The sequence below is a fragment of the Nicotiana tabacum genome, chromosome 16 (assembly GCF_000715075.1).
Source record: "Nicotiana tabacum cultivar K326 chromosome 16, ASM71507v2, whole genome shotgun sequence".
Lineage (NCBI taxonomy): Eukaryota > Viridiplantae > Streptophyta > Magnoliopsida > Solanales > Solanaceae > Nicotiana > Nicotiana tabacum.
Window position 1 is genome coordinate 108,181,182 of NC_134095.1, and position 16,738 is coordinate 108,197,919.

At 34.5% G+C, this 16,738-nt stretch overlaps 2 protein-coding genes across 2 annotated transcripts; one reads left to right on the forward strand and one right to left on the reverse strand.

Annotated features, from left to right (window-relative positions):
- Positions 1-18: 18 nt before the first annotated feature.
- Positions 19-2,668, forward strand: LOC142170358 (uncharacterized). Its single transcript, XM_075232251.1, has 3 exons — positions 19-1,158; positions 1,994-1,998; positions 2,545-2,668. Exons 1-3 carry the CDS (start codon positions 19-21, stop codon positions 2,666-2,668), a joined length of 1,269 nt encoding a protein of 422 aa, XP_075088352.1.
- Positions 2,669-11,096: 8,428 nt separating this feature from the next.
- On the reverse strand, positions 11,097-12,902 carry LOC107786204 (protein JINGUBANG-like). Its single transcript, XM_016607653.2, has 2 exons — positions 12,243-12,902; positions 11,097-12,054 (listed from the first exon to the last, which is right to left on the reverse strand). The coding sequence occupies exons 1-2, from the start codon at positions 12,882-12,884 to the stop codon at positions 11,371-11,373; spliced, it is 1,326 nt and encodes a 441-aa protein (XP_016463139.2). The 5' UTR covers positions 12,885-12,902; the 3' UTR covers positions 11,097-11,370.
- Between the last annotated feature and the right edge of the window lie 3,836 nt (positions 12,903-16,738).

A 16,738-nucleotide genomic window follows, 5' to 3' on the forward strand; every position in this document is an offset into this window, starting at 1 on the left:
ATTTGGGATGAAGCCCCCATGGCAAATAAGTTATGTTTTGAAGCATTAGATAAGACGTTGAGAGATATCCTGCGAATGAGGTATGAAAATAGCTCTGACAAACCTTTTGGAGGCCTTACAGTTGTATGTGGTGGCGATTTTCGCCAAATATTACCTGTTATTCCAAAGGGTACCCGAGCTGATATTGTTGATGCATCACTAAACTCCTCTTATTTGTGGCCATTTTTCACAATATATGAACTGAAGCAAAATATGAGACTATGCAATGGAAAAGTAAGTGATTGCGAGGCTGACCAAATTGCTACTTTTGACAAATGGTTGCTACAGGTTGGAAATGGATCATTTTACGATGACATTAACAAGGAGCTAATCAAATTGCCTCCTGATGTATGCATGAAATCATCTAACGACCCAATCGGATCGATTGTTGAGGCAGTTTATCCATGTCTCCTACAAAATTACAGTGACCCAACATATCCGAAAGAAAGAGCAATACTAACGCCAAAAAATGATATGGTACATGAGTTGAACGATAGAATTCTGAAAATGATACCAGGTGAAGGAAGAACATATTTCAGCTCTGACAATGTATGCAAAGCGAGCATGAACACTAACGATGAAGAACTGTTGTACCCAACCGAATTTCTAAATAGCTTAACATTCCCTGGCATCCCTAATCATGACATACACTTAAAAGTAGGTACACCAGTTATGCTTCTCAGAAATCTAAACCAAACAGAAGGCCTATGCAACAGAACAAGATTAATTGTCAGGCATCTTGGAAATTGGTCTGTCAGCGCAAACATCATGTCCGGAAAGAACATTGGTTCGAGCGTCACAATTCCAAGAATCATAATGTCTCCCAACGATTCAAAGTGGCCATTCAAGCTTAACAAAAGGCAGCTCCCTTTGGCGCCATGTTTTGCCATGACAATCAATAAAAGTCAAGGACAGTCTCTTAACCATGTCGGCTTGTATCTTCCGAAGCAAGTATTCACCCATGGTCAATTATATGTGGTTGTCTCCCGAGTAACAACAAGAGAGGGATTAACCATACTAAATGTTGACGACGACGCAGAAGATCCTACATTCATTAAAAATATTGTTTACAAAGAGGTATTCCAAAATATACGCCCTATGGTTGCTGAGACACGCGAGGTATTTCTTAGTCTTTTCCAAATTGTGACATGACCTTTATACAATCTTACAAATAGTTACTTCATTACAATTATTTCAAAATGTTTGTGCTTCAGGATAACTAACTATACCATTGATAATTCATGCTGGAATAAGCACTCAATATCGATGACGATATTAAACGTCCTGCTTCAGTTGTGCTTAAGCCATCCAAAAATGCAGATTATTACTTTTCCGAGAAGGCTATGCAATAATTAATACATAACTGATGTTAGTATTCATATATTTTGTATTTACTGTAATGAATTGGAAGATTTTACAAAAGATACTATTGGTGTATAACTGATGTTAGTATACATTTTTGTTCTATTTGAAATACATTTAGGTATTTTTCACTTTCTTTTGTTAAGAAGCCAGTCATTTCTTCATCTCTTCTTAGATTTTTTTAAATACATTTAGGTGTTTCTTCCTTTCTTTTGTTAAGCAGCCAGTCATTTCTTCATCTCTTATTACATTTTGTTAACTTCGTAAAACCAGATTTATTGTTTGTACTTTTATTTTGTCATCCAAGTTGTTTATGCATATATCTTTAGATTACATATTAGATGAATCATATGGATTGTTACTCAATTAAATTTTTGCAAAATCAAAAATAACTTTGTGGGAAGAATTTGGAGAGAAGTTCGAACCATTTCTATACAACGACTTTGGCCCGTATGTTGTCATAGTTACTCCTACAACAGTTAAATAATTCCATGGTAATTTTTAATGTTAACCAATCATTCCTATGTAATTTATTACTGATATTCTGAATATACATTAAAGTTTGTTTTAAAACTGCATTCACCATTTACAGGTGAGGTTACTTTTGCCACATACGCAAGCAAAATATATGTAAATCTAGAAATAGATTACATAACAACTTTGATTCAAAAGTTTGGTCCCACATTTCTTGGTGTACAAACTATCGAAAGCTCTCATGTCAATAACATTCCCATACAGGAAGAGATGTTTATGAACAGGATGAACATTAACGAGTTGTTGGAGTCCGATTGCAGTGCCGAAATATATGTTATTTTCCTATTTCTACTTCTTTGTAATTAAAATTACAGTTCTTCGAGATGCTTCTACTAATTAGATTTTTTTTATATGCTAGGATAATGTACCTCCACAAATCCAATGCCTTTGCGGCAAGGAATTTATTTTCAAGCTACGATTTAACAATTACAATATTAAAGAGGGGCTTGAAAATTATACCGTATCTAAGTTGTTCATTCCAGATGAGAATCTGGAATTGCAATACACAACAAGGAAAGAACAAAGGGTATTGTGATATAGATTGTTTTAAATGGCAATCCAGATGTATATGTACACTGAAAATATGATTTATTTTCGTTGGTTATGCAGGGAAAAGAAGGTTGAGGATAACATTGAAACAAAACGCTTTGTTGAAGGAAAGGTAAATTTCTTTACTGTTTTATTTAGCAAACTTTCAACTACAAAAGAAATTAGTTATACTATTGGTGAATAATTATCTAATATGTTCACTATGTAACACGATTCAAATTTATTATTTTGTTTCTCATTCAAATTTATTATTTTGTTTCTCATTCAAATTTATTATTTTGTTTCTCATGTGCGATCATGCTTCTAAAGTATTCTTTTTGAAATTATTTTGTAAATGTCCATTGCCTGCCAGGAGACATTGTACGACAATATAATAAAAGGAGTGCGATTGAATTACGCCATGAACGCGCGAAGTGCGGGCAATTTACCTAGTTTTGTATATATACGAAAAAGTAGTAGAGTCAAAAAAGAAAAAAAATTCTTATTAGTGAACAACAGTCCCTTCGAGATACCCACTAATTCTCCAACACTAATTAAATTAAAGCACGTCTTATTTATCTTGTCACTTTGAGCCGTCGTATGTATTTTGACCCAACATGTTTGTTTCACACCCCGATCATATAGAAGTAGTTAACCTGTACACCATGCTCAGTCATGAAGTTGAGCTATTGTATTATTTTTTTAACATTTTAGAAAGCGAAGCATTGGTGACAAACGTGGAGTATAGGCATATTTAAATAATTCGTGAAACAATCTAATTGACATATTGTATACGGGCAAAATCAGGGTAAGCGAGCCACTTTGATTTTTCGGTAGGGCAAACGAAGCAATGACATAACTACCCGGAATCGGGATCGAAGCCAAGATCCTCTCGCACTGAGTCCTGAACGAAGCACTTACCACCGAGGCCATCGAGGCAACAGCCCCCGAATCCAGTTCGGGCTCCAAGACCTCGGAAGGTATAACCAAACGGTTGCACACGACTAACGAAGGGCCGTGATATCCGCGCCCAACCGGATATAACGCCGTGGATCTCGGCCTGTATCAACAGCGGATTTGTGATTAACGAAAACGAAGACTTTTACCTTTCTTAGAGTTATACTTGAGGTAAAATTCCCCTACTATATAAAGGGAAAGTTTAGGGAGACTGTAACATGCATTCCAATGCAATATACACTTGTTTTTTCTGCTTCTAAGTTGTTCAAAGTTCTTGTTCTTGTTCATAGTTCTTCACAGATATATGGCTCCGAACCGAGGGCAGAACAATCACTAAGTTCATACCCGAGCTCGGACTTAACATTACTACTGGTTTGATTATTTGTTTTACCTTTAATTCCTTTGTCTAATGTTATTGATCATTTTGTATTGGATTAATCCATATATCCTTTTAACCACGTATAAATTCAATTGTTATTATTTTTAAGGGTAAACACATATATACCTGGGGGCTAGGAGTGTGCCAAGTCTGAAAAGTATCTGGTGATCAGCTATAAACAGATCAACTCCTTGACACATTCATTCGGTATTATATTCTTTCATATCAATTATTAATCTACTCATCTGTTTTACTGGCAGCTGTCCGACGAAAATAATTTTTTTAACCAAGTCTAAATAAACTTTTCCCTAGTTTTATACTGAAGATCATCTTGGATTTCAGCTCCATCTGTATTTGGACATGTCGCTGCTTCACAGACACACAATTTCTGCAATATATGTAATATACATACCACCTTAAGTCAAAGTTAAATGATGTAATTCTGCTCCACGAAAAAATAAATATATGTTTTCTAGATTAGCAGTATCATTAAGTATGTTTAGTTAATTATAATTGCGGCAGAAAGAGATAAGTAGTGCACTTTTTCACTTACTTATACTCAACGTGGCGCTTTAATATGTGCTTACGGACCTAATTCAACGTATATGCATTAACTTTAAAAGCTTGCTTACACTATCAACCTGGTCTAATTTTTTTAAAGTTAGCAGATTTGATTGTTATAAATAATTAGTATTTGTTGTAGGCCAATTTAATCAAATAATATATAAATTGTACATTGTCAAAACATATAACTTAAACTCACTTGAAAAAGATTAAAAACTCAAAAATTATTTAATTTAACTTTAGAGATATCTCAAGGATTTCGTTCTGTCTCCTAAAGTTCCATCTCCTCAATCCTTATCCGGTTCAATAGAAAAAATAGACATTTTTCAAATTGTAAAAAGAAAGGAAGATATATATATATATGAGGTAAATCCGAAATTTGGAAGTGCGACTTTTAGCCTAACTCCGAATCCACTAGTAATTAATTAAGTAAATCAAATCTCATAAGCTTGGTAAGAAAGATTAAATATTGTAGATATTAAATCATAACCCCAAACATTAATGTAAAGTTAACAAGTGTACGTAAAATACATTTTGTATTTGTATCACCTTATAGGTTTATAGGAGATAGGCTAGAGGATGACAATCTTTGTGTCCGGGTGTAATTCTCATCACCTTCCTTATTCATTTATTTGTCCTCAATACATCACCATGGTCCCGGCGAAAATCGATTCTTCCTTTTTTTTTTTCATTTCTTTTCTATTCTCTTGGTGGGCGTTTGGATATAAGAATTCTAAAATTTCGAAAAAGGTAAAAAAAAAAAATCAAGTGAAAATCGTATTTGAAAATTAGAGTTGTGTTTGGACATGAATATAATTTTGGGTTGTTATTGAATTTTTGTGAGGGATCTGAGTGAAAATTTTGAAAAACCGTTTTTTGGAGTTTTTTCAAATTTTCGAAAAATTCCAAAATTGATCTTCAAGTGAAAATTGAAATTTTATGTCCAAACACAGATTTTGAAAAAAAGGTAAAAAAAATTCGAAAAAAAATAAAATAAAAATTCATGGCCAAGTGAGCTCTTATAGCCCGTTTGGCCAAGCTGCAAAAATCAGCTTATTTTGAGAAGTGTTTTTTTTTTTTCAAAAGTGTTTTTCTCAAAAGTACTTTTGGTGAGAAGCAGTTTGTGTTTGGCTAATTAATTTGAAAAGCACTTCTGAGTAGCAATTAGTGTTTGGTCAAGCTTTAAAAAACTGCTTCTAAGTGTATTTTTCTCAAAAGTGCTTTTCAAAAAAGTGTTTTTGGAGATAAACTACTTTTTTCTGCTTCTCCAAGACTGCTTCTGCTTCTCCCCAAAAACACTTTTTTCCCTTTCAAAAGCTTGGCCAAACACCTTAATTTTAGAAAAAAAACACTTTTGACAAAAAAAGAAGTGTTTTTGCCTCAAGAAAAGCTTGGCCAAACAGGCTATAGTCATGGATGCAAAGCTCAGCTGGCTTGAGGCTTAGTCAGCTCGCTTGTGTTTTAGTTCGGCTCGCTTCGACTTGGTCAAATTCAAGCTCCCCCTTGCTAACTTTGTCCGTTAACTAAATTTAATTATTATTTTAATTAAAAGAAAATTTCATCCCTTATGTGAACTCTATGCCATCTTACAATGAGGGGTATTTGTGCACTTTCAAGGATGCTGATAATTACGCCGAGGGCCTCAGGGAGTCACCTATTTCACCCTTGTTTCTATTATTGTGCATTGAGGACAATGCAATTTCTTAAATATGGGATATGGTATTCTTATTTGTGTGTACTTGTTTTTTTGATTTTGCCACTTGGTTTTGTTTTGATATATTTTTTGCTTTCATTAGACAATAGTTGGCCAGTAATAATTTAACTCCAGTTCTAATTGGCATGTAATAGTTAGTAATTGTAATTGTTTAGTTTTGACTTTTTGCGATGATGGATTTCCTCAACTGTCTTCTCGAGGGATTTGAAGTCGAATGAAAAAAATACAAAAAAATCAAAAACTTTTGAAAATCCAAAAATATATCTTTTTTTATTAATTTTCTTAGATAGTGTAATATTTTTCTTTTGAATTTTCTTTGTGCCACGGTCTTTTCTAAGGATTTTATTTGAACCGGGTGTAGTTAGTTTTTCTATTAATAGGAATAAAGAAGTATTGTGTAATAGTGCTAAATGAAGATTGCTTGTCTTAACTTTGATGTGCTTTGAGAGTGGTGAGTGCCTTAGTATGACACTTAGGCTAATTTCTTGACTCATGTATAAATGCCTTAAATTGTTGGATTTCGACCTTGCTTAACTGCTTTGACTAGAGAGTCGGGATAGATCTAGTCCTAAGTGAATTATGTGCCATGGTATTAGTAAGGTTTATTGATATTCTGTGCATGTCAGTTGATGTCTAGAACAGCCCCGTGTATTTGAAAAGCGAATTAGTAGTCTTAATCAGTCTAGGAAGTGATAGAGACATTTTCTTAGCAATATATATGCTCATTACCCACTAAATTATATGTATCCTAGTTATCCCCTTTGAGCATGTAATCCTATTTTCTTTAGTAACCACATTACAAGCCTGACCCGTTTGTTAAATTGACCATCTATTCGAACTGTTTACCTCTCCTGAGCACTTATAATTGTTGTTACCTTGTCAAAATCTAAGTGGAGATATGATTGAGTTTTTGAGTGGAACTATAGAAAAATGAGAAAGGTTCAGTATTTTGAAGGGAAAAAAAAGTGAGAGTCACTTGTAGGGAATCGAAAGAGGAAAAAAAAAACAGAAGAAAAAAGCCTGAAGAAGAAAAAAAAGATTGGTGTTTGTAAATAGAAAATTATTCCTTGCTAAGTGGTAAATCTTGCTTTGTTTGTGCTTAAAAAAAATGGGAGCTTAGAGCTATTATTTTTGTGATCGTTGGGGTGCGATTCAACATAAGTGTGGGTTTGAATTGGTGAAGTTGTATGTATTAAAGTGTTTAGGGAAGTGTAGTCACTATGATCTATATGTATCATACCCGTCCCGCAGCTGACATTACAACAAATAAAGTCCTACTTGATCCTTGATTGAATGACCTCAAATTAGTAGAGTATTACATGACAGGCAAGCCTATGGTGTGCCTTCTACAGCACATAAATTTTATTTCTGAGAGTGAGTGAGTTCTTTCTATCTTGAGCTCCTATTTGTTCATGAATTTTATTGTGTGTGGAAGTAATCTCTATCTTTGGTACGAGGGAACATGATTGCGAAGGAGAGAGAATACCTTTGTCCTTTATGTTAGAGTAAGCGAGCATGTTTTAAATAATACGTGGTACTTCGAGTCGAGTCTTGAGGCTGAGTGGTTACGGTATGGTGCTTAATTTTATTCTTGGCATGGTGAGTTAAGAAGGGTCTTTAATGAAAATTTTGTCTCTATGTGAAGTGTAGTTTGATTGTTTGAGGAAGAGAAATGGTTTAAGTGTGGGGTATCGATGGTAGGCTAGGATTCCATGTTTTAGCCGCATTTTACACTCTAATTACTGCACTTTGAGAGTGCTTAAGCTTAAATGATGATGATTTGCACTTATTACGCGTTTTAGGCCTTGTAGAAAATAATTCCGAGTTAAGACGATAATGTGGAGCTAAATTGTTTAAATTGGAGTTTTGAAATCTGAGTAAAAGCCCAAGAAATTAAACTGAGATCACGTTTAGGAGTCAAGGACCACTTCTGAATATCAAAAAGTGGAAAACATATTACTTTGATATTTTTGCACTACCGCGCCGCATGGAGTGTCATGAGGCGCGGCGTGTCAGTGCAATGGGGCGTGCCTCAAAATAATTCATCTCTTTGAACTTCTCCATTAGCGCGGCGCGGCGCGCCTGTGCAATTTCGCAAGAGTATTTTCTCACTTCGACTTAGAAAGGTTAGTTCCCTCTGGACCCACTTTGACATAGTATAAATACACCAAAAATATAATTTTGAGGAGAGTTTCGGCCTATGAAGGATCTGAGGAGCAACTAAGGCAAGAAGACACAAGATTTCAACCAACAATCAGTGTAATACGGGATTTTGTATCGAATCATTGGCATTGATGGTTTCTATGATTTTAAACCTTATTGAGATTAATTTTCCATCGTTATATAGTAGTTTACCATAGGGTTTAACGGATATGGTGTTTGATTGAAATTTGTGATTTTAACTCTGATTCAATTGTATAAATACGTTGATGGAGCTTTGAATTATTGCAACTTTAGTCACCTGTTTATTTAATCGAAAGATAAATATTTTGGTGGTTATCATTGCATTATTTGGGTTTGTTTAATTTGGTGATTCGTCTTAGTAATCGAGAGAGCTTTCTGAATTGTTGATTAAACAAATTTAGAAGAATATTCGAGAGACACTTTCTTAAGACTATGTCATTAACGTGTTCTTGCATATATTCACAGTGCTTTATATTGGTTTATTCTGTAGAGTTCAGATTAAATCGAAAGAGGAATTTTGACCTTATTCTAAGCTAATTATTGAGTGAATTAGTGAGAATCATTAGAGCCTTAGAAGTGAACTCAACCAGAGTTAGATCTCGAATAGCTATCATACACCTATCATGTCACAACTCTTATTTCTCATATAGTTTACAAACCATTTTAGTTCAACTCTTATTCTCTATGATCAAGTATAATTATTCGTAATCTTAATTAGTAGTTAATTATAGTTGATAACATTTCAATCAAAGTGTTGATCATCCTGGATAGTAGTTAACTAGAAATTACTAGAGCATTATTCAAATTCAATCTCTGTGGAGACGATTATTTTACTATACTATCTTTGGCTAGCGAGCATCAATTTTGTGTTGTGTTTTGTGCTCGTCAATATGAAACCTATACATGGTCTCTAACATGGTTCAAGGAGTTCACATAACTATACAAATGATCAAAATAGGTATCATAGGAAGTACACAGTCCAAACAAGGCATACTAGAAGCCTAAAGTCCACTTCTGTCAAAATCATACATAGCATCCGCATAGACGCTCATTACCTTGCATATACGTCACTTTTCACACATTTAAATTAGCCAAATAAGGTCACATCCTAAGGAGTATTCTCTTAAAATAAGATTTGGCAAGATACTTACCTCAAAGGAGTAAAATTAATACTCCAAGAATGTCTTTCCCTTAGAAATCACCTCCAACTCGCTTGAATCTAGCAAAAAATATCTCAATAACGTTGAACAAAGTCATAGTAATCAATTCCAAACAATAAAGCTTTAATTTTTATTCAATTTAAAAAACTCAACAAAAGTTAATTAGAGCCCGCATGGTCAAAACCCAAGTCAAGGGGTATATCCCGACTACCCATAATCCCTCGAGTCTATATGTGTTTGATTTTCAAATCATAGCTCAAAATTCTAAATTTTCACTCTCTTAAGTTGTAGGAAGAACCCTCCAAATTTACCTCAAAATTTTATGTTGTAGGTGTTAATAATCCATGTAGATTCTTGAAATAATGTCAAAATTGAGTAGAAATCACTTACCCCTTAGTCTTAAATGAAAATCTCCGAGCAAAATTGCCCATATCCAAGTCTAGGGTTCAAAATAGGAGAGAATGGCAAAAATTATGAAATACAACACTTAAATATTCTATTATGGGGTACCCTTCACGAACGCGGTCCAAGCTTCTCGTTTGAGAAATGGCAAATTTCCTCCTTCACGAACACAACTAACCCTCTGTGAATGCGATGCATCTTAGCCCAGCCTCCGCATGAATGCGACCTTGCCTTCGCGAACGCGAAGGCTAAAGCTCCAGCTCCCAACTCCCCTTTGCGAACGTGACTTACACATTGCAAATGCGAAGAACAAATCCTCCCCAACTCCAATCCTTCATCGTGAACGCGAGACTACCCTCGCGAACGCAATTAACACCCGACACTAGCACTCAACCAACTCCAAACATGCTCTAGATAGTCTGGAACTCACCCGAGCTACCTGAGTCCATGTCCAATCGTACCACCTAGTCCATAAACACAATTGAACCTATCCAAAGCTTGCAAACACATATGATAACATCACATCTATGAATCGAAGCTCAAATCATATGTTGAACTTCTCTTAAGTTCAAAAACTTTCAAACTACCAACCAAGCGTTTGATTCAAGTCTAAATAATTCAGATCACATACAAACTTTGTACACAAGTTTCATACAGCAAAAAGAACGTACTCGATGTTCCAGAACAACAACCGAAATCTAATAAAATCAAAGTCAACTCCCGGTCAAACCTATAAACTCTCTAAACCTTCAAATTGCCAACTTTCTGAAAAAGGATCCAAAATCCTCTATGAACATCCAAATCAAAATTCGAATATACGCCTAAGTTAAAAATTACCATACAAATTTATTGGAACCATCAAATTACTAATCCGAGACCATCTACTCAAAAGTCAAACGTTGATTAACTCTTAATAACTTAAGCTTTCAAAATGAGACTTAAGTGTCTCCAATCACTCTCAAACCTTCCCGAAGCCAAACTAACTAATCCCGCAAGTTACAAAACACCAACAAACACAGGAAGCATCAAAGAGGGAAAGGAGACTTAAAAAACGACTGCCCGATCATTACAGTTGCGATTGCAAGTATTTGGGAAAGGTTTTAAATGTGAAAAGTCTTCTAATGTGGAAAAGGTTCTTTTGTCCCATCGCATTTCATTTCTTTGTTAAAGACTTGGGAAAAACTAAGTTTCCAAATTACATGCTCAAAAGAATATAATTCCATAGGACTAACATTCATACCTCTTAGCACAAAGAATAGACAAACTATTCTTGAATTTCCTTACTCCCACACATTGTCTGTAAATATAGCTTACCATAAGAAATAGGGATAGGAGAGTGATAATATTTCGGGAGAATGAGAACATATAAAGTAAACTCTTGAGATAAAAATGGATGGTTCTAAAGCTCGTCTCCATTTCCATTGTCCAACCCCCAAACAGAAAAGGTAAGAAAACCAACAATCAAAAAAAAATAAAGTCATATGTTCTCTTTTATAGTTACAATATCGTACTATGATAAAGGTAAAAAAGGTACGAATAGATAAATTCTAGAGGTAATTAGGAACCCAAAGTTTCCAAACCTTAACATAACAATCCAAGCTACCACTATAAACCAGGTAAGAATTTCCGGAACCAGAATCATCTTTTACACTAGTATCTAAAGCTGCAGTCAAGCACTTAACTGGACCACTGTGCCCTTCAAACACTGCCAAACAAGAATAACTTTTTCCAAATCCTCTCTTCCATATTCTCACAGTTTTATCAGCTGATCCACTGCATACCAAATCAGAGACTACAGCCAAACACAAAATAGATTTTTTGTGTCCTCTTAATGCCCCTGACACCACCATCTGGCTAGCACTACTGCTCTCTTTCTCCCATACAACTATTGACCGATCACAAGCACCAGAGTATAAAATAGAACCGTCTTCACTAAGAGCTAATGCATTCACTGCTGATTTGTGCTTCTCTAGAGTAGCCAATAGGGTATGATTCTTGTCTTCTTGTTTCTTCCATACTTTGATTTTCTTGTCTGCTGACCCAGTGTAAACATGTCCATTGTTGGATAAAACTATAGAGTTGATAGCATCATCGTGTGCATTCCATACTGATTCTATGCATTTGAAATCTGAAGTTCTCCATACTTTAAAACTTCTGTCCCATGAAGCAGAGTAAAGCAAAGAGCCATCTTTGGATAAGGCTAAAGCTGACACTGTGTCAACATGATGTACCTGTTGAGACATAATACACTTTGAATAATGGTCGATATACTATTAGAACAAAATGTATATTTTCATGTGCTTGGCCAAGAAAATGAATCAAGATCAGGCATGGAAGGAGTATTGAGACATGAAATAAATAAGTATTATCTCAGATAATTCAAGCTTTTAAATAAGATGGTCACATAATTCAACAATACCCATGTGCATTTCTTGTGTCTACGCACTTGTACGTAGTTCCTTGTCCAAAATAGCTTCGTACAACGATCGTTGATTGTTGGTAAGGTGGCAATGCACTTGTATTTTTTATTAGGCGTACCATTGTCGATTTTCCATACTCGGATTCTATGATCTTGGTGGGCGCTGAAGAGCTTATCTCCCAAGATAACTATGGATTTGACTGCGCTGCAACTTTGGGAAACAATGTTTTGTGTTGAATAATTGTCCTGTATTGAAGAATTTCTATCCCAAACGAAGATTTCGCCATTAGAAGAGCCGCTATAGAGGTAATTTCCAGCGAGAGATAGGCAGAATATGTAGGAGGAGTGGCCTGTAAGTGTAGCTGCACAGTGGTGGTAGGTGTTGGAGAGATGTTCAAATTGAGAAGATGATATAGAAAGAGAAGGAACAGATAGCAGACTTGGCTGTGAGTAGAGAGAAGAAAATGACCTTGAAGATAATGATGATGAAGAATCTGAGGAAAGATGTTTAGAGTTAGATTGATCAGAATCTGATAATTCTTTCTTTGATAGGAAAGGTAGAAGTACCATTTTTGTGTTCCTGACAGGGAATTGAAGAGGAAGAAATATTAAACAGTTCAAATAAAGGGCGGAATTTTTCATGAGTGAACTTCACTTTGCAATTGTTGGCTGTTTATAAATAAGTAGGAAAAACGTATTTTAGCAAAATGGCACTCGTAATAAAGAATAAAGAAAAGTTAAAAAACAAATGAGACAGTGGCAAAAGGGTGTACATATGGGCCCAAGAAGGGACTGTTCAATATGAAAGGTGGAGTCATTTGGGAATGGGAGTGCATAATCTAAACCATAGTCATGACTCCAAAAGCCATCATTTGGTGTAGTATTGTGAATGTCTGAGAATGAATCTTGAACCACTTTGTCTTTTGTGGATAATTTAATTTATTCTTAAGATAAACCTAGATGCTTCTCTAAGGTTTGGCAATTAGTCCCTACATTCTGTTCTCTGTAACTTCTAAAGTTGAGATTTATCATTTATCCATGTTTATGGTATAAATGGATCCACATTCGGGCCATTCCTTTTACGGATGTTTTGAGAATTATGGAGAACAGTTCAGATATTGGTAGGTAATCATAAGGTTCAGCACTATTGATTAATTTCAAGACTGCAAAAGCACAAGCAAAGACTCATTTTTGCAAGGAACAAAATATGGTTAAACCTTAATTAATCACCAAAAGGATGGGGAAAAACTCCGCAACATCCCATTATTAAGGTAAATCCCAAGAGCCAAATCCATCTTACTGCAAATACAATAGTTAAAGTCAACCTTGAATATAATAAGAGAATTCCTTTTGGATTAGATGCTAATCGTGCTAGGTATTGTCTTAATTATCTTACCATACTTGTTTCTCCTATCTATTGAAGGAAAGGGCAACATGTTTATCATAATTGAATTTTCCTTCTTGTAGAAGAAAATTTTAAATTTTTCATATTTGGCTAGTCCTGAAAAGGTTTGGACTTCTATAAAGTGAGGATCATTCCTTCCCATTCAATAGCATCCACAATGTAGCCGTATCAGGTTTAAGAGTCATGTCTAGAGGGAGAACTTTACGGGACAAGTGTTAGTGTGTCACTTGTGTTTGCCTCTTCGTGAGGTTATTCTCCCGATATTTTGTACTCTCTTTTATTATAGTGGATTGCTCATCTCTGCCGTGAACGTAGGTCAATTGACCGAACCACATTAAATATTTATGTCTCTTTTGATATATTTTCTTTTTTATTGTCTGATTTATCATTATTCAAGGTTAACTTTGCTAGCCTCCGCATGATCGATCCTTTTTATATCATACTCTCGGCCATCAAAGACCACTGGCCATGAGTTGGGGTCGTCTAGCTTATGACCCGCCTGCCAAGCGGGCAGCGGGGACAGCGCGGTGATTCCTTTCTTAAATCAGGTGTTAGTCTAGTCTGATTTTTTCATTATGTTAAAGTGTTATATTTCCTCCCGAGATGGCACTGTTAGTGTTATAATATGTCAGTGAGGAATTTCTACATTAATTTCGGGAGATCCGGTTAAATTTCAGTGTATTATCCAATCTTAATCCAAGCAGCTAGCACCATGGTCCCCTTAGCCAGGCCATAATAAAGGTAAACCGGAATTCAAAAGGCAAATTGGACGATGCAGAGGAATTAAGAAGGAATATTTTTTTGTCTTTGAATAAGAAAATTCTCATTAGAGGACAGATGATTTCGAAGGTAATAGGAAAAGGGGTGCCTCCTTTCATTCCTTCTTGTGATATGCAAAGTTTTAGTCTAAGTCTTCATTATTATTAAATAAATGGCTCTTTGATGCTTTAGAAGTCAGCTAATTAGGGGGGAAAGTTTTTTTGTTTTTTTCTTCTGAGAACAGTCTGTGGATAGAACTTAAGAGAGACCTTACTTTTCAATTTTCAAGTTCAGCAATAATTTTGCCTAAATTATGTTTATTACTTTTGCAGCAGTGAAATATTAAGACATTGTGTTGCCATATATTTATAACTTGTTGGAGATAATCGACTAGTTCTACATGAAAATGAATGATATCAGCATGAATGCTTCGAAATTTTTTTCTTTTAGCTAATTACGTAAATTTTCGAAACTAAACTTCATCAATTCAAACCGTTAGAGAAAGTGTACGAAATGTAAGGATGTGTTTGGTACGTAGGAAAATATTTTCTGGAAATATTTTTCAATTTTTCTATGTTTGGATGATTTAAATATTTTTCTTGTATGAACTCATTTTCCTCTAAATGGAAAATATTTTTCGAAACTCTTTTTCAACCTTTTCCATCCTATTCTTCACCCCTACCGATCCCTACCGCCACCCACCTTCCCCCTCCCTCCAACCCCGCTCCTCTCTTACCCCATAGTGTTTGCCTAAATTATATATTTTCTACTCACTAACCAAATACAAAAAATTAGTTTTCGGAAAAAAACTTTTCACTCACCAACGAAACATGAAAAAATAAGTGATAAAATTACATATTTTTTAGAAAAATATTTTCAAGGAAAATATATTTTGATAATTTTGAAAAATATTTTCTTTGATGCCAAACACACCCTAAAACTCCAACAATTTTCTTGCATTTTTGTCACTACCCAAAACCAACCCGCCGTGATGGTGCCTATCGTAGAATTAGGGAAGCCAACTACTCAACCATTTCAACACTCTAAAGCTTTAAAAAAAATACGGAATCAGTTAAATTTAAGGAAAACCCTTTAAAAATAGAATAAGAATTCACAATTCAAGACAAGATCTCTCCCAAAATCGGGGTGTCACCGAGTACATGAGCATCTACTGAAACATAGGGATATAGTCTAATACAACATCTAGAGAATAAAACTGAAACATAAAATGAAAATAAGGGAGGAGAGTCAAGGTCTGCGCACGCAAAGAAGCTACCTCGATGATCTCCAAAAATTCGAACTCCGCAACTCAGCAACCGCTATGACCGGAAGCACCTGAATCTGCACACGAGGTGCAGGATGTAGCGTGAGTAGAACCAACTCAATAAGTAACAGATCTAGAGCCCGTTTGGATTGGCTTAAAAAAGTAGCTTTTAAGCACAAGTGCTTAAAATCAATTTTTAAGTGCTGGAGCTGGTTTTATAAATAAGTAGTTATGTGTTTGGATAAAAGTGCTAGAGCTGAAAAAAAGCTGTTGAAATATTTGGTAAACAAGTGCTAGTAAGCACTTTTTCTATTAAAATGACTGAAGTATCCTTAAAGTTGTTAACACTATAAAGAAGCTTATTACTATAATATTTTATTTCAAACTTATTAATATAAATACGAAATAATTAATATTTGAACTGATCATCTAAGATAATTTTTATAAATATAATCGTTTAATTCTTATTTTTCACTTCTTTCAACCATGTAAATTTTTTATTTGTTTCTTGAAATTCCAAGCTTACTGGAAAAACATATGAAATGACTATCACATTTTATTATTTTATTTCTTATTTGAACTATGTAAAAGTTCCTAATATTTAGGAAATCAAAATAAAATAAACTTGTACTTTTTAAAATTATTTAAAAATTGTACGTATAGTTAATTAGAAATTACAATGCAACTAGAACTGTTGGTCGCACACGAGTTTAAATTCTTAGAAAAAAAATCAAACTTAAGTACAATCTATGTAAGAGCTATTAAAGTCAAAATAAGTTCACCGTTCTGACAAATTTTAAAGTTTGAGTTGGATATTATAATTATTTCAAAAGTTTATGAAGGACATTTTTGGAATAATAAATATTATTAGGGATAAGAGGGTAAAATACTTGGTCAAAGATAGTTGAATTTTAAGCTAAAAAAAAGTTGGGATCAGCCAACTTGTGGCTTTTGGATTTTTTAAGCTAGTTTTAACTTTTTTTTAAAGTTATTTTCTTTTTTGCCAAACACTCCCAACATCTAAAAATGGACTAAGCCAATCCATACAAGCTCCTAACCTTTACACTA

Bases quoted from the DNA above. Each gene is read 5' to 3' on its own strand.
- LOC142170358 (XM_075232251.1), top strand. From the start codon at position 19: ATGGCAAATAAGTTATGTTTTGAAGCATTAGATAAGACGTTGAGAGAT.
- LOC107786204 (XM_016607653.2), bottom strand. From the start codon at position 12,884: ATGAAAAATTCCGCCCTTTATTTGAACTGTTTAATATTTCTTCCTCTT. The intron at 12,055-12,242 runs GTATTGTTGAAT...ATGTCTCAACAG, and splicing joins GACACAAGAAATGCACATGG to GTACATCATGTTGACACAGT.